At 46.3% G+C, this 24,204-nt stretch overlaps 1 protein-coding gene across 3 annotated transcripts in view; it reads left to right on the top strand.

The window, feature by feature from the left end:
* The window catches only part of LOC119966372 (leucine-rich repeat and death domain-containing protein 1-like), a 111,953-nt gene that overhangs the window by 75,180 nt on the left and 12,569 nt on the right, over nt 1–24,204 (top strand). For 2 of the 3 annotated variants that reach the window (XM_038797919.1, XM_038797920.1), the window contains exons 4-5: nt 2,025–2,186; nt 2,317–2,437. The exons of the other annotated variant lie outside the window; for it this stretch is intronic. In XM_038797919.1, coding sequence (XP_038653847.1) covers nt 2,025–2,186; nt 2,317–2,437 — 283 coding nt within the window. The remainder of the gene's footprint in view (nt 1–2,024; nt 2,187–2,316; nt 2,438–24,204) is intronic. 3 annotated transcript variants of the gene reach the window in all.

Here is a 24,204-nt window from a genome sequence, read left to right as displayed (position 1 = left end):
TGTTGAACCATCACTTTTGGCTTAGTTACTCCCTGTTCAGACCCCATCACTCAGAATGTTCAATTATCAAGTCTGACCACAGAGAAAAGCTATCAAAGACAATGCAGTTCCTTTGACTCCTCTCCTGTAAGTCAAAAAGCTCTCAAAGTGAGTCAAGTAAGCCACATTTAAGTCCAATTCCTTTATACCTCATTCCCCACAGGATGGTCTGAGGACTCCTGCTTCTTCCTCGAACAGTGGCCTGAACAATCCCCATCCACCAAGACTCTCCTCCATCTGGCTCAACTTGCCCTCTCATTGAACAATTTCTCCTTTAACATGACTCATTTCCCCCAAACCAAAGGTGTGACTATGGGTACTCGCATGGGTCCCAGTTTTGCCTGTCTCTATGGGGTATGTGGACCATTCCTTGTTCCAGTCCTACTCCAGCCCCATCCCACAACTCTGTTATCCGGTGCAACTTCAAGTTCCATTCTGGATTTAAAAAATTTATTAATTTTGCTTCCAATTTCCACCCCTCTGTCACCTTCACATGGCCCATCTCTGACACTTCTCGTCCCTACCTTGACCTTTCTATTTCAATTTCTGGGGATAACTGTACACTAATATCCATTACAAACCCTACGACTCCCACAGCTACCTCGACTACAGCTCTTCACAACCCACATCCTCGAAGGACTCCATCCCATTCTCTCAGTTCCTTCATCTCCGTCGCATATATTCCGATAAATTCACAGCACATTTAAGGCGCCAGCATTCAAGGGGTGGGTTACTGAAAGCACAGGAGACTTGTGTCAATTTAATTTCATTGGGGAGGCTGCATCAAATCAGGCGAATTGCATGTAGATTGTATGAAAGTGGGTGATTTTGAATTTATATGAGATTCCCGTTGTTACTGGTCGAGTTTCCTGCTTGCTTCTGATATAAACTCGAGCCAATTTCCTGCTGCTGGGATTTGGCGAGTGGCCTCCTGCGCAATTCTCTGAGCCTACTCGCCATTTTGCCCCCGCCAATGGTCTCCCATACAATGGAAATTCAAATTTGATACCGACTGTGCCAATGAAGATGGTGGAATTATGTGGTACTCCCTCAATTTGCTTATATGCTCCTCAAATTAAAGCAACCCTATTGTAACAATAAACTTTGAGCATATATTTTTGTTTGCCAGTTGTCAGCTAAGTTAAAGGTCTATTGATTTCAACCACAGCCCAACAGTTCAGAACTTCCTGTTCATATATACCTATTATCACCTGGCATATGTGGCCAGAATTTGGAAACAACAGCTGCAGAGTTTCAGAATAATATCTCTTCCGGCAATTTTAAATTTAATTTGTGTCCGTACCTGTTACCGGCTTTTATCCAAAGCGTGTCTCGATATGCATATGAAATGCAGGTAGGCTGATGACAAGTTCCAAGACCTCTCCACTCCCTTTCTTCCCTGCGTAATGTCCTGGAAATAAGTACATAGAACATAGAACAGTACAGCACAGAACAGGCCCTTCGGCCCTCAATGTTGTGCCGAGCCATGATCACCCTACTCAAACCCACGTATCCACCCTATACCCGTAACCCAACAACCCCCCCCCTTAACCTTACTTTAATTAGGACACTACGGGCAATTTAGCATGGCCAATCCACCTAACCCGCACATCTTTGGACTGTGGGAGGAAACCGGAGCACCCGGAGGAAACCCACGCACACAGGGGGAGGACGTGCAGACTCCACACAGACAGTGACCCAGCCGGGAATCGAACCTGGGACCCTGGAGCTGTGAAGCATTTATGCTAACCACCATGCTACCCTGCTGCCCCACATGTTCTACATTCACCATTGAATTGGGAATATTTCTTCACTGGTTCCTTGCTTCGACCCAAAGAAGCATTCTTGGAAAATTGGCCTAATTTTTTCATGGTTTCATCATCTCATCACAACCTCCAAAATATTTTACTGCTTTGAACATAATTAATTGAAATGGACAGAATCACTTTAAAAATTGAAAATATATATTTTTTTCTTTACTTAAGGAAATGCATTAACGACACTACCAACAACTTTTGGACAGCTGAAGTCTCTCAAAGAAATAGATCTGAATGAAAATCCACTAGTAAAACCTCCAAAGCTAATTTGCGAAGGGGGAAAACTCAATGCAATAGATCAATATTTGAAATTTGCATATGCTTGTGACAGTAAGTAGACTATTGAATAATATAAAATGCAGTAATCATCTGGTTATTGTTAAAAATGTAAAATCCAAACGTGACAGATTAATAATTTTTCCAATCTATCTGTGTTATTTCATGAACTCTTTTATTTCAGCAAAGTTTCTGGAGAAAGTGTTACAGTTAATACCAAAATATGTTCCTGCTGAAGATCTTCAATATTTCTGTAAAAAGCTTCATCTACCTTCTGCTGACATTGGTGCTCTTGAAAAATCTAGGTTTGGCTTTTCAAATCTCCCTCAATATGTTTAGAAAATGTATGTTATTGATTCATATACATAGAAGGAATATTAATCCCCAAATGTGTTGGGTTGGGACTTCCGGTGGCGGCCATGGAGCAACACGGTAGCATTGTGGATAGCACAATTGCTTCACAGCTCCAGGGTCCCAGGTTCGATTCCGGCTTGGGTCACTGTCTGTGCGGAGTCTGCACGTTCTCCCCGTGTGTGCGTGGGTTTCCTCCGGGTGCTCCGGTTTCCTCCCACAGTCCAAAGATGTGCAGGTTAGGTGGATTGGCCATGATAAATTGCCCTTAGTGTCCAAAATTGCCTTAGTGTTGGGTGGGGTTACTGGGTTATGGGGATAGGGTGGGGGTGTTGACCTTGGGTAGGGTGCTCTTTCCAAGAGCCGGTGCCGACTCAGTGGGCCGAATGGCCTCCTTCTGCCCTGTAAATTCTATGATAATCTATGAAATGGTCGACCACAGGGCAGCTCCAGCTCGAAGGCGTTGGTTTGAACTCTTTTTACCCAAAAGTGTGGTAGTTTTGGCAGGAATGTTTAGCAGAAGGTGTGGAGGAGAAGATCCCCTCATGAGTGGCAATTCTACGGGTTACCAGACCGAGCAAAAACAGTTAAAGACCTGGCCAAGAACTGGAGGAGACCAATGGCACAGCAATAATTGTGAGGATGATGGAGGGGGAAGGGTTATCACAAGTGGTAAAGCCCCAGATAGAGCAGTTGATGGCAATTATTAGAGAAGAATTCCGCCAGCAAAGAAAGGAGATGCACAAGGACTGGTCGAAGACCATTAAGGGAGCACTAGCACCCCTGAGAGAATTAATTGAATGAGTGGAAAAATGTCTCGAGGCACAGGGGTCTGAGATACGGAAGATGGAGTAGGTGGAGTCTGATCATAGTGATCGGGTGGTGTCGGAGGCGGAGGTGGGGATCCTGGGGGATCTTTGCAAGTTGCTGAGGGCAAAGGTAGAGGAACAGGCACACAGGTCTCTAAGGAAAAAGCTGAGAGTGGGGAAGCCACCGTGGGCGATGATTGTGAGGCTCCATCTGTTTGTGGAGAAGGAAAATATCCTGCGATGGGCCAGGGAGCAGCGGAACTGCGAATGGGAGGGGAACCAGGTCTGAATTTACCAATATATTGGCATAGAGATGGCTAAGAGACGTGCCAGATTTAACAAGGCCAAGGCAGTGTTATATCAAAGGCAGATTCAGTTCTGGGTGAAAACTCTAGGAGAATTTACTGAATTCATTTAGTAGTTACCGTTTGTATTATAGTTCAATAGTCATCTTTCCACGTGTTGATCTTGTTAATAAATTATCTTACCAGTCAAAGAACTGTGTGCATCTGTATTGCGGCCATAACACAGAATATAACATGGTACCAAGAGTACCAATTAAAGATAACAATGGAGAAACAGGCTGAAGAAAGAAAAATTTAATTTTGTTTGTCTATCTGGTAAACTATGGGCAACTGGAACTCAATGCAAGTAAATACTGTGGAGTTAGAGATGAAGGCACCCCGCCAGCTTCAAGTCATCAGTAACGTAGATGAGAATTGGCGTGTTTTTAAGCAGCAATTCAGACTCTATGTTGCAGCCCTTGGCCTGCAGGCACACCCTGACGAGAGGCATGTGGCATTGCTGCTCACAGTAGCTGGTCCTCAAGCAATAGATATTTACAATACCTTTGCATTCGACATTGAAGTGGAAAGCAAGAGCTTCGATGAAGTAATAAAGTACTTTGATTGTTGTTGCTTCCCAAAGAAAAATGTAACATTCGAGTTGGGTTCGGACAAAGCTTGGCACAACATCGAGGGCCGAAGGGCCTGTTCTGTGCTGTATTGTTCTAAGTTCTAAGTTATCTCTTTGCGATTGAAGGTGCAGTCGTGCAAATTTAGTACTTTAAAGTTGTCGATGATCCACGATCAGATAGTGTTCGGGATATCAAATGACAAAGTACGTGAGAGACTATTGTGGGAAGATGAGCTTCAACTGGAAAATGCTGTCAATATTTGTCGTGCCTGCGAGCTAGCTGCACAGCAGATTTGTGCGCTCAATCTGAAACATTTTGGTGCTAATGTGGCAGAAGTTGCCAGCACCATAAACACTGTGACGTAGTCAATAAAAGAAATGTGGTGGCAGTGCGGGTGGCCATTTTGAATGGCTGAACGGATCCGCCATTTTGTGCCAGCAATGCAGTAATCAACATTTGCCATGGCTATATCCCGCACTTGGGAAGGTGTGTTACAAGTGTGGCAGAACAAATCACTTTTCTAGGCGATGTCTCTCAGTCCAACAGTTGACCAAACAGGACCAGATTACTTAGTTAATGACATATGCATCGATGACCTGACTGCTGTGACCATGATTTCGACTGAAGACACGAGTAGTCCTAACAGCAAAAATGGCAAATTATTCCTGACTACTTGCAGCCATAGTGATGGGGATGTGAATACCATAGAAGATAGATGGACGATTCCGTTGATGGTTAATGGCACACTAATCAAATGTAAGGTTAACACGGGAGCGAGGGCCAATCTTATCCTTTGTCAGCGTTAAAAGCGTTAAAGATTAAACTGAAATGGTTTGTCGGTCAGTACTACCGACGGACTATAATGGCCATCAGATCATGACATTAGGAGCATGTAAGCTTGCAGTAACTGTTAAAGACAGAACGTGCATGATTACATTTTCCATAGTGGAGACAGAGCACAAATCTCTCATAGGAGTGGAAGTGTGTGAAGCGCTTGGGCTCTTTAAGCAGGTTTACACTGCAGAAAGCATGGCACCCCGCCAGCATGCGTCTGTAGAACCTATCATAAAGGACTTTCTAGAGATATTTCAAGGATTTGGCACTATGCTGTTCACATACCACATCCAGTTGAAGGAGAATGCGAAGCCAGTTGTATACATGCCAAGGTGTGTACCTTTAGGAATTATCAGACACATAGAGGAACCTACTAACTGGGTTAACTCTATGGTGTGCATGAAAAAGTGGAACTATGACCTATGGATATGGATCGACCCGAAAAACCTGAGCCTTAACATCAAGAGAGAACATTCCCCAATTGCGAACAGGGAGGAGATAACCTGCGAGATGGCTGGAGCGATATGTTTCAGCAAGCTGAACGCATCACAAGGCTTCTGGCATGTCAAGCTAGACAAAGCGAACACAGAGCTGTGCACTTTTAACACACCCTTTGGGTGCTATTGTTTCCTGAGGATGCCATGCAGCATAATCTCTGCATCAGAGATTTTCCATCGTGCCATGGAGAACATAGTTGAAGGGTTACCAGGTGCCCTGGTCTATGTGGATTACATAATAATCTGGGGGGGGGGGGGGGGGGGGGGGGGGCGGGGGGGCACACGCAGCGAGCATGACATAAGGCTTCTCAGGGTCTTACAAAGGTTAAAGAAAAATGGCCTGAAGCTTAATAAAGTAAAATGTCAAATTGGGGTTGACAGCATCACCTTCTTGGGGGACAGACTCTCCGCACAAGGTGTGCAATCGGATAATGAGAAGATAAAGGCGATTTTGACGATGCCACTTCCCACAGATAAGAAAGGCATCCGATAGATATTGGGGATGATCAACTTTGTTGGCAGTTTATTCCCAACCTGGCATCTAAAACCTCTCATCTCCGAGATATGATAAAAAAGGATATAGTGTTTCAATGGCCTCCCAGACATGAGCAGGAGTGACAAGCATTGGGCATTTTGTTAACTATACTGCCAGTATAATTAAACTGCTAGTAAAAACTGCTAGCGTTTTATGACCCTGCCAAAAAGACCAAAATTTCAACTGATGCGTTTAAGGATGTCCTGAGAGGGTGCGGTGTTACTCAGCAGGGTGCAAGCGACAGCTGGCTGCCTATTGCATACGCATCCCGAGCAATTTCAGAGACAGAGCACAGGTATGCGCAGATTGAAAAAGAGTGCCTTGGGTTAGTCAATGGCTTGGACAAGTTCCTTGATTATGTCTATGGTCCTCCAACATCTGTTGTGGAGACTGACCACAGGCCACTCGTCTCCATAGTTCAGAAGAATTTGTGCGGAATGTCCCCAAGAATCCAGCGCACGATGATGAAGCTCCAATGCTCTGCTTCTGACCTAATCTACACACCAAGCAAACAACCTCACTGTCGCTGACAGACTTTCCCGATCCATGGCCATTAAATAGGTACACCTGGTTGATGAGGGCGTACAAGTCTATGTCAATCACGTTGCTGCATCTCTTCCAGTCTCTGATGTGAAGTCACGCTTAATAAAGGAAGAAACAGCCAAGAACATAGTCCCACATAAAGTAATCAAGCATCTCCATGAGGGATGGCCGAAGGGTTCCTGCTTGGGTTACTACAATGTGAGGGCAGAGCTGAGTGAGGCAAATGGATTTCTACTGCAACAGCACAGGATTGCTATTCGTCATTCCTTGAGGCCGTTCATGCTCAAAAAGCTCCACGAAGGACATCTAGACATTGAGAAGTGCAAGCTCAGGGCCAGGGATACAATTGATTGGCCAGGCATCACCCAAGATATTGCAGTCTTGGTTGACAACTATAAACTTGTCAAAAGTTCCAGGGCAGGCAGAGCAAGGAGCCGATGCACATAGGTGAAATCATCACAGCTCCTTGGCAGAAGGTGGGCATGGATCTGTGTCACTTCAATAGAAAAGACTACCTTTTGATCATCGATTACTTCTCTAATTGCCCGGAGGTGGCAAAGTTAGCAAACATGACTGCTCGGTGTGTTATTCGACATGCTAAAGAGATTTTTGCCCGGAACGGCATACCATGACTGACAATTTCAAAATTGTTTCAAAAACTATGTGTGGACAGAGTTCACCCGTCATTATGACTTTACACACATTACTTCAAATCCCTTATTTTCCCAGGAATACAGGAAGGCAGGAAAAGGTGTGCACATTGTCAAACAGCTGCTTGAAGCCATTGACAGCCAGGAAGAGATGTATCTGGCACTTTTGAGCTATCGCTCAGCGCTGCTTATCAATGGGCTGTCACCAGCACAGTTGAATAAACAGATACGAATGATCTTGCTGTCCATTGCAACTCACCCTGTGGATTGAGGACTGGAGCGGAAACTGATTCTTCAAAAAATGAGGCAGAAAGGGTTTTATGATAGATCCTCAAGGAAGCTCCAGCCACTGCATCCAGGAGACACTGTTAGATTGGAGGATGCCAATGGAAATGGATGGGTAAGGCTTGCAAAGGTACTGCAATTGGCAGGTCCACATTCATTTATCGTCATCACTGAGAATGGCTCAGTCTTGCGAAGAAATCGAAGAGTCCTATTGGAAGTTCAACATCCCTCCATTTTGAGTCCAGCAGAAGAGTTGAGATGTAATCCCAAAACACTTGAATAGGATACATACATCATACATCAGAGCCAGCCATTAGAGAAACATCCACAACAATAAATACAGAACAAGCAGGAACACCAACAATAAATGAAAGTGGAACATGATCGCCTACTCAGCCAGTGCTCAGGAAGTCAACCAGATTACATTGTAAACCTGACAGACTGAACTTGTAGTGAACTGTGTACAGTACATGTCTAAAGTTATCATGAAAAATGAAAATGAAAATCGCTTATTGTCACGAGTAGGCTTCAATGAAGTTACTGTGAAAAGCCCCTAGTCGCCACATTCCGGCGCCTGTCCGGGGAGGCTGGTACGGGAATCGAACCGTGCTGCTGGCCTGCTTGGTCTGCTTTATAAACCAGCGATTTAGCCTTGTGAGCTAAACCAGCCCCTGTGAGCTAAACCAACCAAACATGCATATCATGTTTTGTAAAGCAGTTATACTTGTAAATGATAACACTTCCAAAGGAAGGGGACGTGGTGATATGCATGTGCACATCAATGTATATAGTTATCTATCAATGTATATAGTTATCAGTATGACCTCCGACCAGCAGGTGGCAATAGAAATCCACCATGTGACTGGAGAGATCCAGCAGTTGGTAGTGAGTCATGCTAGAAGACCGTCGCATGAGAAGTAGCTCCAGAATAATTCACTGAATTAATTGAGTAGTTACCTTTTGTATTATAGTTTGTTAGTTATCTTTCCATGCATTGATCTTGTGAATAAATTATCTCACTAGTCAGAGAACTAGATGTTCTGTCTGCATCTATACTGCGGCCACAACACAGAACATAACAGGGAGTACTATTTTGAAACACCAGAAGAGGCATAAGCCTCCGGTAGGATTTGTTACATGGAATGTCCGGGAACTGAACGGGCTGTTTAAGAGGTCTCGGGTCTTTGCGCATCTGTGGAGTTTGAAGGTGGGGGTGGTCTTTCTGCAGGATACACATCTCCAGGTGAAGGATCAGGTCAGGTTGAGGAAGGAGTGGGTGGGACAGGTTTTTCACTCAGGGTTTGACTCAAAGTCACGGGGGGGTGGCTATCTTCATGAGCAAAAGGGCGGGCTTAGGGGCCAAAGAAGTGCGGGACCCGAGGGGGTAGGTACAGAATAGTGAGTGGAGTGTTGGAAGGAATGCATACATATAAGGTATACTCCTGAATTGATTTTTTGTGGTGAGTCGAGCAGTGTTGGTGGGAATGGTGGGAGTAGAGTGTGCAGGAATTGTGATCTCAGATCATGCATCGCATTGGCTGTAGCTCAAGCTTAGTTCAAGGCAGAAGCGGAGGCTGGGATGATGGCTGGATTCGGGGCTTTTGGCGAATAAGTGGTCGGTGATCAGAGATTATGTGGAGTTGAATCAGAATGGGACGTGTCGGCGGCCACATTGAGATGTGTTGAAGGCGGTGGTTCGGAGGGAGGTTATTTCATTCAAGGAGCACAGAGATCGGAGGAGGGAGGAGTATGAACGGTTGTTGGACAAGATAGTCGAGGTGGACAGGAAATATTCAAGAGCTCCCACCAAAGAGAGGTTGGCGGAGAGAAAAAGGTTACAGGGGCAGTTTGACAGGCTGATGACATGGAAGGAGTGGGGCATTTGCGGAGAGCAATGGGGAGGGGGGGGTGCAATTATGAATATAAAGAGAAGGCTAGCCGCATGCTGGCCCACCAGCTATGGAAGCAGGCCGAATCTAGGGTGCGGATAGGGAAGGGAGAGGCAGTTTCAGAGCCGGGTAGGACAAATGAGGTATTAGGGAGTATTAAGAGAGGCTATACAGGGTCGAGCTTGGCAGTGAGGAGGGAGATTTGAGACGGTTTTTGGATGGGCTGGAGTTCCCAAGACTGGATGAAGTACAAAGGCAGGCACTGAAAGATCCGTAGGGGCTGAGGGAGGTGATGGATAGCATGAAGGGGATGAAGCCGGGGAAGACCCCGGGGTCTGCTTCAAGAAGAGCACCATCATACCAGTGTCAAAGAAGAACCAGGCAATGTGCCTCAACGACTATCATCCGGTGGCCTCTCCCTTCCCTATCCGCACCCTAGATTCGGGGGAGCTGCCGGAGACATTGACACAGTTATCAATTACGTTAAACCTGAAGGAGGGGAAGGACCTGCTGGAGTGTGGGCCATATAGGCCTAATTCATTGTTAAACACGGATGTGAAAGCATTGGCCAAGTTAGTGGTGGGAAGGATGGAGGGGCGTATACCAAAATTGTTGCTAAGGAACAAACGGGTTTTGTGCAGGGCAGGCAGCTCTCCAGTGACATCAGGAGGCTGTTAAACATGATTATGACCCCGTCGGCGGGACGGGTATCAGAGGTAGTTCGAGATCTTGGGAAGGTTTGGGTTTAGCCTGAAGTTTGTGGCATGGATGAGTCTGTTATATGCAGCCCCAGTGGTGAGTGTATGGACAAGCGTGGCCAGCACGGTAGCATAGTGGTTATCATAATTGCTTAACAGCTCCAGGGTCCCAGGTTCGATTCCCGGCTTGAGTCACTGTCTGTGCGGAGTCTGCACGTTCTCCCCGCGTGTACATGGGTTTCCTCCGGTTTCCTCCCACAGTCGAAAGACGTGCAGGTTAGGATGGATGAGCAGTCCTGTAGAGGTTTCCTAGTTTGAGGGCCATGGTGATATTGTTGCTTTCACTGGCGCCGTGTAGGTATATAGATTCATAGATGTTTACAGCATGGAAACAGGCCATTCGGCCCAGCTTATCCATGCCGCCCAGTTTCTATCACTAAGCTAGTCCTACGTGCCTTCATTTGACCCATATCCTCGATACACACCCTGCCCATGTAACTGTCCAACTTTTTAAAAATATAAATTTAGAGTACCCAATTATTATTTTTTTTACAATTGAGGGGCAATTTAGCGTGGTCAATCCACCTAACCTGCATATTTTTGGGTTGTGGGGGCGAAGCGCACGCAGACATGGGGAGAATGTGCAAACTCCACAGTGACCCAAGGCCGGGATTTGAACCCAGGTCCTCAGCGCCGCAGTCCCAGTGCTAACCACTGCGCCACATGCTGTCCCGCCTAACCATTTTTTAAAGGAAATAATTGTACCCGCCTCTACCACTGCCTCTGGCAGCTCATTCCAGATGTTCACCACCCTGTGTGTGAAATAATTTCCCCTCTGGTCTCTTTTTTTTTTTGTTTTTTTGTATCTCTGCCCTCTCACCTTAAACCTATGCCCTCTAGTTCTATGCTCCTCTACCTTTGGGAAAAGATGTTGACTATCTATCTTATTTATGCTCCTCATTATTCCATAAACCTCTATAAGATCACCCCTAAGCCTTCTACGCTCCAGGGGAAAAAGTCCCAACCTATCCAGACTCTCTTTATAACTCAGACCATTAAGTCCTGGTAGCATCCTTGTAAACCTCTTCTGCACTCTTTCTAGTTTAACAATGTCCTTCCTATAATAGGGTCACCTGTACACAGTATTCCATGTGTGGTCATACCAATGTCTTGTACAACTTCAACAAGACGTCCCAACTCCTGTATTCAATATTCTAATAAAATCTAGCATGCTGAATGCCTTCTTCACCACCCTGTCCACCTGCGACTCCACCTTCAAGGAGCTATGAACCTGTACCCCTAGATATCTTTGTTCTGTAACTCTCCACAACTCCCTACCATTAACTGAATAGGTCCTGCCCTGATTTGATCCACCAAATGCATCACCTCACATTTATCCAAATTAAACTCCATCTGCCATTCATCGGCCCACTGGCCCAAATGATCAAGATCTTATTGCAATCTTATATAACCTTCACTATCCACTATACCACCAATCTTGGTGTCATCTGCAAACGTACTAACCATGCCTCCTGTATTCTCATCCAAATCATTAATATATATAACAAATAACAGTGGACCCAGCACCGATCCCCAAGACACACCACTGGCCATAGGCCTCCAGTTTGAAAAACAACCCTCCTCAACCACCTTTTGGCTTTGGTCGCCAAGCCAATTTTGTATCCAATTGGCTATGTCACCCTGGATTCTGTGAGATTTTACCTTTTGCAACAACCTCCCTTGCTAAAGTCCATGTAGACAACGTCGACTGCACTGCCCTCATCTACCTTCTTGGTTACTCCTTCAAAAAATTCAATCAAATTCGTGAGACATGACGTTCCCCTTACAAAGTTGTTGCTAATTGTGCTTTTACTTAATTGCACTGTTTTAATAACCTTTGCTCTAGTCACCAGGTATCTTTATGATACCACCACAAGGTTCAAAGCCAAGTGCTGATCAATAACTCAATACACCAGTTAGTAAGTTTCAAATCAAAACACATTTATTATACACACAGTCAATCACTACTCATGCATAAAACTCTACTTACTAGACTATCTCTAACACTAAAAGGCCTTAGCTTTGGAAATGGCCCACCAGGTCAGGGGAACAATGGCCTTTCGTTCGATTCTGAGTCTGCAGGCTTCAAGCTGGTATGGACTAGTAGCTAGATTCGCCTATCTTGTAGCATGCGTTGACTGGAGACTTAATTGGTTGGTGCAGCTGCTATGCAGGTCTCTCCTTGTTGAGAGTGACGGTCAAGAGTTGTTTCGAGCTGCTGAGAGACCCTGCCAAGAAGGACGAATTGCACTTGGGGACTCTGTTTTATAGCCCCCAGAGGATTCGCGTCCTTTTGGGCGGACCCCGGGCCTGGTCCCAATCAATTGGAACAAGTCCCAATCGCTTGAATCGATTTCTCCAATACTGGAGCTGATCCCTAATCGCTGGGCGGTTCCTATGTGTCCATTGGCCTTCCTTTGTCGTGGCTCCCACTGACGCCAGGAAGTCTGGTTTGGTCCCGATCATTTTAATGTTTCCAATTGTTCCTGGGGATCGCTCATTAATATGCAGATGGTTGCTGGTTTCGGTTGCCTGGGTTTTTGCAAGTCTTAATACACAGGAAACCTTGCACCTGCTTGTTTCCCTGTGCCTGACTAGTTTTCCCTGCATTCTTTGCGGGCCTCCATTTTGGAATCGGAAAGTGGCCACCCCAGGTGGCTACACTCCCTCCTTGTGATCCTCAACACGAAGCGTGAAGGATCACATTACTGCGGTGTCATCATTCCCTGACCCAGCGAGCACTCTTCCTTGGCCTCTACAATGATCATAACTATGCAATAAAAATTTTAACTAACAATTCTAAGGGGCGCTATGTCAAACAGGGACATGCATTACAACACAAAAAAAAACAGAACCTCTAACTATCCTCCATAAGCTACTCTCACTTAAATCATTCAAACATACTAACTTCCTATCAATACAAAAATAATAGCAGCATTCACATTTTCCTCTGGCTTGGCGGTCAAGCACAGAATTTTACAATCTTACAGTCACAAACGAAACACATTTCTTTATTTACAAATGACACACACGCAAAACAAATGTTCTTTATTGTAGGTCGAGGGGCTCGGGGGCCTGGTGGAAACCAAAAATAGGGGATCTTATCCTGTATACCAGGGTGCGAGAGTGGTAGGCTCTCCTTCGCCATTTCTTCATGCTGATAGTCTGCATGATGCTGCAGAGTATTGCCAATGCCAGAAGTGATTCAACTACATATGAAAGGAAACTACATGTTATAAACCTATCACACCAGGTTGGGGCGTTGTTACTTGTCACTGGGCTCTGGGTGCTATGGGGGAGTGAATCATTGACGGCGGGGGGGGGGGGGGGGGGGGGGGGGGGATGGGGTGAGGGGGTTCGCGTTCACGCGCAACCACATGCAAAGGGTCCAGTCCAAAAAGATGGAGGTCGTCTTCATCTTCTCTTCTTTCTTCTCTTCTTTCCTTCTCTTCCTGGAGCTTCTGGAATTCTGGGGATACAAGCATAATTTCTGTTATTATCTTGTTTAATATCTTGTACATTAGCATGTCTGTCCTGTAGTGCCAATTTCCCTTTATAATTGGTCACCATCTGTGACTCCCTCATTTTTATTTTTTTTAAACCGAATTTCAGGATCAGACATACTTAAAAATACTGAAACAGTGCAAGCCGTCTCGCAGGCTGTGCGATTTACCAGCCAAATGTTTGAGGATGTAAATAGCAGGAGGGGTAGCAACTGAAGGGTTACCTCAAAACAAAACAAAAACTTTTGAACCAAAAGAGCCAAATTGAGGTGCATATGGGCCGCGACGGGTAAGAGTTGGATGGAATCCCCGGATAGGGCGGGCTGTGCTCTACCCAAGCTTAGCTGACCAGAGGGGGGGTCCTCAGACAGGGCGGGAACCACTGCCGTTTCTCCACTGCCTGAGTAATGTGGTGGGAAAAAGGAAAACTCAGAAACAATCAGTCATGAATAAGAGTAAGTTAGTTTATTTCTTAACTCTGCAGAGGACACCTTCCTCTCTCTACAGGAAAGAGAGGAAAGCGCGCCGAGCGCCGCAACCTTCAGTCTTTATACATTCAAAAGATACAAGTAAATCTCCATTCCATATAAGGAATTGTTTTTCTCCTAACTTTACTATCTCGACCTTCAGACAGCTGGGATATCAGTTTTTCTCTCTGTCTCTAACCTTACACACACACACACAAACACCTGCAGCTTTAGTTAATCACACTATTAAGCAGTTATTCAATATTAAATTGTCCATTACAATTCCCTCCTTTTTGTCATCCTAATGACAACATCTATCAAAATTTTAATCGCAGTCAGTCACCTAAGCAGTATTGTTACACAAATGTTTGCTCAAAGAAAATACATCAGGTATCATCATTCTCCTGTAGATTTTTCAATAATACCATCATTAATCTTTGGTACATAAAATGGCAAACAGGTTGTCATTATAGCTATATGATACAGAAGATTAGTCTATTGACAGTTCATTCTCGAATGGAGGTATCCACTGGTTTGCCTCCTCTAAGTCAACTTGTTCCCTTGCTGCTGTTGGGTCAGATAGTTTCAACATCCGGTAACTGCGGGACAGGTTTGCTATAGCTGCTTTCTGTAGGCATTGGCAGATGCATGGTCCAGTTTTGGGGAGTCCTTTCACCGTGGTCGCCACCACCAGGTTCCAGTTGTATGGGCCACAGGGGTCTCGGCATAAGTACTTATCATCTCGCAAGTATTTAGAGTCATAGGGCCACGGGTCACACGTAAATGTGCCTGTCTCTCCTCTGGTTAATGTCACTGTAACCTCTCCAGCTCAATACGCTTTTCCCATTACCAGTTCCAGCATAAGCATCATGATAAGCGACATTACCCCTTTCATGTTGACTTGTCCGGTGTGAGCTGGGGCTCCGGCACCCGCTTACAATGACTAGCGTGAATCCACGTTGCTCTTTCTGCTACCTTTATCGCTGTCTGCATCACAAGGAGCACCTGGAATGGTCCCAGCCACCGTCTAGCTCTCCAGCTCTTCCTCCTGAAGTCTTTCACCACTACCCAGTCGCCTGGCTGCAGGTCATGCAACTTCCCCTCAGCCGGTTATGGCAGGGCTTCCTTCACTTGAGCTTGCACCTGAGATAAAATCGCAGAGAGTTTTGTACAGTAACGTAACATTTCATCCTTACAATGGCTAGTCAGGGTCCTCGCGACGGGTTTTGGCCCAATTCCAGTGTTGGGTGGTCTGCCGAATAATATTTCAAATGGACTTAAATTGGCTCTACCTCTGACCCTAGTCCTCATGTACATTAGTACTACGGGCAGGGCTTTCGTCCATGGTATTCCCATTTCATCGCAACACTTTGCTAGCTTATTTTTCAGAGTGGCATTTTCCCTTTCTACCGCTCCTCCACTCGCTGGATGGTATGCACAGTGTTGCCTTAGATCAATGCCTAGGTATTCTCCTACCTGCTTAAGAGCCTGGTTTACAAATGGCGTGCCATTATCACTGCTGATTTTCTCTGGGATGCCCCATCGTGGAATAATTTCAGTTAACAGGGCCTTGGTTACAGCACTAGCATCTTGTTTGGCTGTAGGGAACACCTCGACCCACTTAGAGAACATGTCAACCATTACTAGGCAGTATTTCTTCCCTTCACTTTGGGTTAGCTCAATAAAGTCCATTTGAATATGCTCGAAGTGTCTCAGTGGTTCTGGGTGCACCCCTGGGCTTATCTTAATTCCTCTCCCCACATTTTTGGAAGCACAAATAACACATCGCTCACAAAATTTCTGGGAGTAACAAGTAAAGCCTCTGGTGTACCAATGTGCAGCGATACGCTTGAACATCCCTCCTTTTGACACATGGTCCTTGCCGTGTGTCAACTTAGCATAATGAGGAAATAGCGCTCTCGGTAGACATGGCTTATCATTGGGGCCATACCATACCCCTTCTTTTACCTTACCCCCTGCCTTTGACCATTCTTTCTTTTCTTCCCGTGAGGCTTGTGTTTGCAGGTCTTGTATGTCCGCTGTTGGGATAGGAACTGTTAGCATTGGCATGTTTACATTATCACTGATAGGTTTTCGCGCTGCTGCTTTCGCTGCCGCATCCGCCCTTGCATTTCCCTGTGAGACTGGATCGGTTTTCCCTGTATGTGCGTCACACTTACAGACTGCAATACAGTTAGGTAAGAGGACTGCGTCCAAGAGATCAGAAATCAGCCCATGGTGCGTGATTGGTTTGCCTGTTGATGCTAAGAATCCCCTATGTTTCCACAAGGTTCCGAAATCATGAGTCACCCCAAAGGCATATCTACTGTAAGGGCTATCAGTTCCGCATCTTGTGCGGAGAGGTGTCTAGGAAGCGGCTCTGCTTTTAGTATGTTGTGTGATGTGACTATGGCATACCCCACACAGTTCTGGCCCACTTCTCGATCTCTGAACGCAGACCCATCCACAAACAGTTCCATGTCGGGATTTTATAGGGGGGTACCATGCAAGTCAGGTCGCGGACTACAAACTTCATTAGTTAGAGCAACACAATCATGTGGTTCCCCATCACCTGCGGTGGGAAGAAAAGTGGCGGGGTTAAGCATGGTACACCTTTTCACTGTAATGTTTTGCATTTCCAGCAGGACCGTGTTATATCTTAACCACCTTGCCGCAGACATATGAGCTGTTTTTTGCTCTAGGAGAAGTAGTGAGACTGCATGTGGTGCCAACAAAGTTAATTCACTGTATCCCACGATATCTCTAGAGACTGCTATTGCTTTTTCGGCAGCTGCGACTGCTCTCAGGCAAGTAGGCAGCCCCGCTGCTGCTGGGTCCAATTTAGCAGAGAAATATGCCACTGGCCGAAGTTTCCCTCTGTGCTCTTGTAACAGCACGGACGTCATGCAGCCTCGTTTTTCATCTACCGTTTGGGTAAAAGGTTTATCTGGGTTAGGAATTCATAGGGTCGGTGTAGACTGTAAAGCCAATTTCAAGTCGCTGAACGCCTTTTCTGCTTCTGGGGTCCAGCTGAGTGTACTGTGGGCTTGCAAGCCCTTCCTGTGGGCTATGTCGCTCAGAGGGGCTTCGAGGACGGCATAGTTGGGAATAAACATCCTACAGTATGAGCATACCCCCAAGGACATCAACTGTTTTTTAGGCCTGGGTTTAGCGATTTCTTGGATTGCTTTCACTCTGCTTTGTCCTAAGGTCTTACCCTGGGCCGATATTAAATGTCCCAGAAACTTTACTTGTTCTTGCACGAACTGCAATTTTGAAAGGCTTGCCTTGTGTCCTTCCTCAGCTAGGTGGCATAATAGTGCCAATGTGTCTTGCTCACACTGCTCCTTGGTTGGAGCTGCGATTAGACAATCGTCTACATACTGTAGGAGGGCTGATCCCGGGGGCAGGATTAGTGGCTCCAAACTCTTTTTTAACGTTTTGTTGTAGATGGTGGGCGATTTACAATATCCCTGACATAACCTTGTAAATGTATAAGAACTTCCCTTAAATGAAAAAGCAAACCAGTACTGACTGTCTGGGTGAACAGGAATGCTAAAGAATGCATTAGCGAGGTCTACTACGGAGAACCTCTGTGCCAAAATGGGATCTGTGCCAAAATGGTATATGGATTCGGAACATTAGGGGCTCTGGCCATAACAGCATCATTGACTGCCTGCAAGTCCTGTACAAACCTCCATCCCTCGGGTTCTCCCGGGAGAGTCGCCTTTTTTACAGGGAAAATCGGTGTACGTACTGGTGAGTTTTCGCAGGGTACTATGACTCCCGCTTTCAATAGTGAATTGAATACGGGGGTGATCCCTTCTACCGCTTCGGGTTTTAGCGGATACTGTGTTCTGCATGGTCTATAATCAGACTTTTGTGTAATCTTTATGGGCTCACAATCGTGTATTAGACCCACATCATGTTTTCCCTTTGCCCAAAGTTTCCCCGGAACTGTCTGCAGTCACGGATCATCGGCAGTAATTTGTACAAAACTCCAGGTTGTTCCCCTATGGCTCTGGTCGGAGGTGGGGACTATTTCCACCACTCTCTCTGCCTGAGATAGCCAGTTAAGATTCTTTTTATAAGCTCGCATACTCGTACTGAACCACATAGTTGTGTCTGAAAGCAGTGTCCAATCATTGACTTTGAGATTTTTAAGGACCCACGGTCCCAAATCTTTCCATTGTCTATTGCGCCCTTTCGCTAACGATACATAGGGGTGTGACCCTTCTATTGTAAAGGGGTGTGGTACTCCCGATCTCAGACGTATTCTAGACAGGTCTATACTTGCAGCGCACCTATGCGCATCCCAATATAATTCCCGTATCAGCAGCACCTCAGACTTTTGCAACTTCCCGAGCCATTCATTCTCATATCGATTATCTGGTCCCCCCAAGTGAATGTGTGCGGTGCAGTGCAGATTCTCCTCGGACATAAAGTCAGTGTTAATAGGGTTAACGCGTTCGCGTGCTTCTCCCATGAGTGCTCGGTTTACTGAACTCACTGCCGCTGGAGTCAATCTCCATTCATAAATATACATCGCAGCCTGGCGTCAAATTTAACTCCTTGGATTCGTGCATCACACTCTCTATAGTCTGTGTAAAGTTTTCAAGAACGTTAGTACAAGAGGTTAGCTTAAGCGGTTCTTCATTGCAAAGCATCAAGGTTTTGGACTCAACCTCTCCTTCAGGCATACCTCCATCGTCCTCTCCTCCCCTTTGTCAATTACCATTGTCATCATCGTCTCTTGGCCCTTCTTGTCTCTTTGTTGGGCAGTCTCTTGCCCAGTGGTCCTTGCTTCCGCACGTGAAACACCCATCCGTCTTGCTGCGTCCTCGCCCACGACCTCCCCTGCCTCTTCCTCTTGTCTGTCCTCTACCTCTTCCTCGTTGCTGACCTTCTGCAACATGTGTCACCATCTGCATCATAGTTAGCTGTGCTTGGTGACTCTGATCCTCCCTCCTTTTGTTCCGCTTCGCCTTTTCTTGTGTCAGTAGCTTTTCAGCGTGTATGGCGTGTTGTTCGATTAAGTTGAGTTTCCCTGTGTCCCATGTAATACATGTATTTTTCACCTTCTTAGCGATGTCCTCACTTAATCCATTCATAAAACTGTTCCGCAGATGTGCCTCATACGGAGTCACTTCAGCTATATTCATGTCAGTTGATGGTGTAAGTCCACTATGAGCGTTATGGACTTCTGTGAGCCGGGTCAGGTACTGGGACACAGTTTCACCATCACGCTGCTTACACATGGCAATTTTTGTCATGTCCATTCTTATCGGAAAGGCAGTTTGACAGGCGTCCACCAGACCTGTAACAAAGGCGTTATAAGGCACATTATCTGCATAGTCTGGTTGAACTTGGCGAGCTCGTACATTATCATCTGGCCAATTGTATCGGATCTTGGCGATGTCTGCGCTCAATTTCCTCCCCAATAATCGCCGCATCTCATGAGACGTGGGGCGAAACTCAAGGCAGAACTTGCGTACCTCGCCTGCAAATTTCTGGCCTACCGCTTCTCTGGGATCCGGGAGTTGTAATTAATAATAGAGCAATTCCTTACCACAGATTTCAGTCCGGATCCTGGTGTTGAGGTGACACAGTAATTCCTGGTCCTCTCACGCTGATGGCCAATTGAAGCGTTTGAGATGAGGTGAAAAGCCCTCAAGGCGTCAGCGCTAACGCCTCCCCGGAATCTCTCAGTGTCTATCTCAAACACGGGATCCTATCCTTCGTCGCCAAGAACTGTGGTGGGAAAAAGGAAAACTCAGAAACAATCAGTCATGAATAAGAGTAAGTTAATTTATTTCTTAACTCTGCAGAGGACACCTTCCTCTCTCTACAGGAGAGAGAGGAAAGCGCGCCGAGCACCGCAACCTTCAGTCTTTATACATTCAAAAGATACAAGTAAATCTCCATTCCATATAAGGAGTTGTTTTTCTCCTAACTTTACTATCTCGACCTTCAGACAGCTGGGAGATCAGTTTTTATCTCTCTCTCTCTCTCTAACCTTGCACACACACACACACACACACACACACACAAACGCATGCAGCGTTAGTTAATCACACTATTAAGCAGTTATTCAATATTAAGTATTAAAATTGTCCATTACAGTAACCGGCAAGAACGGGCAAGAATGTAGTCATCGTGGGGGGTTGCAGTAATGCCTCTACCGTCGAATCGGAAGAGCAGTTACGAATTGGGTGCTGGCAAGTTCTCAGCGGTTTCGGCTGATAAGCATGCCGTCAAGTTCTCATAGGTATCTGTAGACAAACTTGGCGTGGGGCTGTGGTAGGCTGTTTAAATTCAAACAAAGAACATTAGACAAATTCAAACAAACAAACATGCAACGTATATTGTGCAGGTTCCATCAGAAAGGACACCGTTTCTCTCATAAGCGGTTCCTTTTTAAATATCATCTGGACACCTCAGTCATCTATTGTGAACAGGGTCGCAAAGGGATTCTTGTTTTGGGAGTCAGACTCAACGTCATCACCTTCTCCCAGATGCCATACTCTTGCATGGAGAAGGGTTGCCAAAGCGGCGTGATGTGACTTTGGGTTCATCTCGTCGTTCTGGACAAGCCTGAATGAATTGTCGCGGTGCCAAATAGTCGTGTCCAGTTCCGTGGTAATGGTGTCGGGGTTGTCATCGTAGGGCGGTGGTCTTGGGTGAGAGGCATTAAGGAATGTGATCAGGAAGGGATCACTTGATTCATGTTCAGAGTCGCTGGGAATGGGGCCTATTGCATGGGGGTAGTAGCGAGGAGTGCTGTGGCTGTCGTCTGAGTCACAGACGCTGTCGCTGCTGCTGCTGCTTGTGGGCGTTCCGGGGCGGAGTCTAGAGTCGGGGCGTCGTCGAGGTCGAGTCCGTGGACGGTCTGGTCGTGCTGGGGGAGGGGAGGAATACGTCTTCTGCGGGGTGGTTACCTGCTGCGTCGAGCATGACGTGGTGTGCGTGGTTGGACTGGGAGCCATATGCCTTGAGCTGGTTAATATGAAACCACGCAGTCTTTCCGTTGGGGTACTTTATTTTATGAACGGAGGGGCTTACTTTGTCCGCAATGGAGTACGGACCCGAACACTTGGGTGACAGGAATGTGCTGGGGTTGTAAATGGAGAGTATGACCTGCTGTCCTACTTCAAACTCAGTTGCATGCACTGTCTTGTCGAAACAGGCCTTGCTCTGTTTCTTTCTGGTGCCTGGTTTTACTGCGGCTGCTAGCTGAGACGTTTTAACATTCTCTACTAATTGTCCCACTGCGTTCTCGTGGGTAAGGGCCGTCACTTCGGGGTTGGTCAAGTCAAGTCCTAATAAATATTCCGTACCTTTCATGGGGCGTCCGGTCATGAGAGTGTGGGGGGTGAAACCTGTGGACGTGGAAACTGTGTTACGCAAAAACATCAATGCAAAAGGGAGAACTGAGTCCCAAGTGGTGTTGTTTTGTTGGACCATTTTTCTGAGAGTGGCTTTTAGGGTCCGATTCATTCTTTCCACGATACCACTTGACTGGGGTGGTATGCGATATGGAATTTTTGGGTGATGCCAAATATGATGCCAAAAATGGGAACCTTGGTCGGATTCAATGCTGCGGGGGAGTCCCCATCTCGTAAAGATGTGGTGTGTCAGAATCTTAGCTGTGGTCTTTGCCGTATTTGTCCTTGATGGGAATGCCTCTACCCATTTTGTAAATGTGTCGATAACCACCAACACATATTTGTAACCATTTCTGCAAGGGGGCAAGTGTCCTATAAAATCAATCTGGAGTTTAGTCCAGGGGGCATTAACGGGACGGGTGTGGCTGAGTTGAGCTTTTTTCACATACCTGTCCGGATTGTTTTGGGCACAGATAAGGCAATTCTCAACATAGTGGGCGATGTCTTCCTTTAAATTCGGCCACCAACAGAGCTGCCTGAGGTGGGCAGTAGTGGGCTCAATTCCCTGACGCCCATGACTATCGTGAAACAAACAAATAAGCTGATTCCTGTCCTGTTCAGGAACCACATAAAGAGTGTCTTTTAGGATCACACCGTCATGTGTGGTCAGTGTATTTTTAAACTTATCGTACGGGGCTGGGAAGTTCCTTTTAAAATCTCCCCGAGATTTCCATCTTGCTTCTGGGCCTGCACTAAATCTTCGAAATATTGGTCTGCACTGCGTTTACTGGGGCGCTTTCGGGGGGGTTCCAAAAATAACCATGCCTGGAGCCTGCTTTAGCTAGCGAGTCAGCTTTTACATTTCCAGGTGGGGAAGAACGGTGGTGACTACGAACTTTTATAATTCCAAATGTCCTGTCCTTTGCTTTGTCTAAAATGTGGCGGAGTAATGGGGCCGAAGGGAGGGGCTTCCCGTCTGTGGAAACAAAACCTCTTGCTTTCCACAGGGGTAGGAATTCTGTAAGGCTGTTGCAGACGTAGAGGCTGTCCGAGTATATGTCTGCTGGGCTGGGGAACGAATCTGGGTGATCTACGATATAAGCGATGGCTGCCAGTTCTGCTGTCTGCGAGCCTAAGTGTCCTGGTAGCTTCAATAAAATTTCCTCTAGGGCGCGTCCCTGCACGTCCTCTACATAAATTCTGCATCCTGTTATGCGTTTCCCATCTAATACAGTGGAAGAACCATCCACATATATTCTCAAGGGCGCGCACGTGTCTGTGTGCTGGGGGCTCTGGGGTGAACTTCCTATCTTCTTGGGGGGTGTTTTAGCGATGAAGGAGCCTGTGTTGTGGTGTGGGGTGATGATTTCACATTCATGGGGGGTGCCTGGGCATTGTAGGTTATCAACTAGGAAAGTGTGGGTTTTAGTCCTTTTAACAGTGATGTCCCATCCCTGCAAAAGAAGGGTCCATCTGGCTGCTCTGATCTGGCTTACTGTGCCGTCCTTAATTCATCCGTCTAATAAAAGTTGTGTAGGGGTGTGTTCCGTGAGGATTGTGCTGGGGTTTAGTCCGGTGATATATGAAAAATATTGAACTGCCCAGAAAACTACGATCAGGTGCCTTTCACAGGCCGAAAATCCCTGCTCCACAGGATCTAAAACTCTGGAGGCGTAAGCCACGGGTCTTAACTGTTCGTGCCGTTCCTGGAGGAGCACGGCCGAAAGGGTGCGATCTGTGCTAGCTACCTCTATAGTGTAGGGGGATAGCGGGTCTGGAACCTGTAGTGCGGGGGCTGCGATGAGTGCTCTTTTCAAAGCATCCACAGCATCCGTATGCTGCGGAAGCCATTCCCAAGGAGCTTTTTTCTTTAGCAGGTCGGAATGGGGTGCTGCTTTGGTGGCGAAACCGTCAATATTGTTTCGGCAGCAGCCGACCAGTCCTAAAAACGACAGGAGGGCCGATACATTCTGGGGAAGTGGCAATTTGACAATCGAGTCAATCCTTTTATGCTCGATCTCGCGTTTACCGTGCGTGATAATCGTTCCCAAATATATCACTTTGTTTTCCAAAATGTGGGCCTTCTTGGGGTTCACTTTACATCCAATCTGCTGTAGGAGTTCTAGGAGTTCTGACGGAAGCGAGATGTGCTCTGCCTTTGTGTCTGTCTGCAGTAATAGGTCGTCTACGTACTGGACCAGACATTCGGGGCGAGAAAATTTAGATAAACCATTTGCCAGCTGTCGGAGGGGGAGTTGTGGAATCCTTGTGGGAGGCATGTCCACGTATATTGCTGACCTTTGAAAGTGAAGGCAAATTTGTACTGGCACGCTTTTGCCAATGGAATGGACCAGAATCCGTTACTGATGTCCAAAACCGTAAAATATCGTGAGTGCAGTCCCTGTTTGAGCATGGTCTCGGGACTTGTTGCTACCATGGGGGCTACTGCTGGGGTGACTTTGTTGAGTTCCCGGTAATCGATGGTCAGTGGCCATGATCCATCGGGTTTTCTCACTGGCCAAATCGGGGCATTATTAGTAGAGGCTATTGATCGTAGTACGCCCTGTTCTAATAACCTATCAATCACTTTGGAGATTTCTCCCTCTGCCTCTTGGGGAAATCCATATTGCTTTTGGGGTCCAGGGTCAGG

The sequence above is a fragment of the Scyliorhinus canicula genome, chromosome 5 (assembly GCF_902713615.1).
Source record: "Scyliorhinus canicula chromosome 5, sScyCan1.1, whole genome shotgun sequence".
NCBI lineage: Eukaryota > Metazoa > Chordata > Chondrichthyes > Carcharhiniformes > Scyliorhinidae > Scyliorhinus > Scyliorhinus canicula.
The sequence above is the reverse complement of the archived record's forward strand: the minus strand, read 5'-3'. Positions and strand labels throughout refer to the sequence as shown.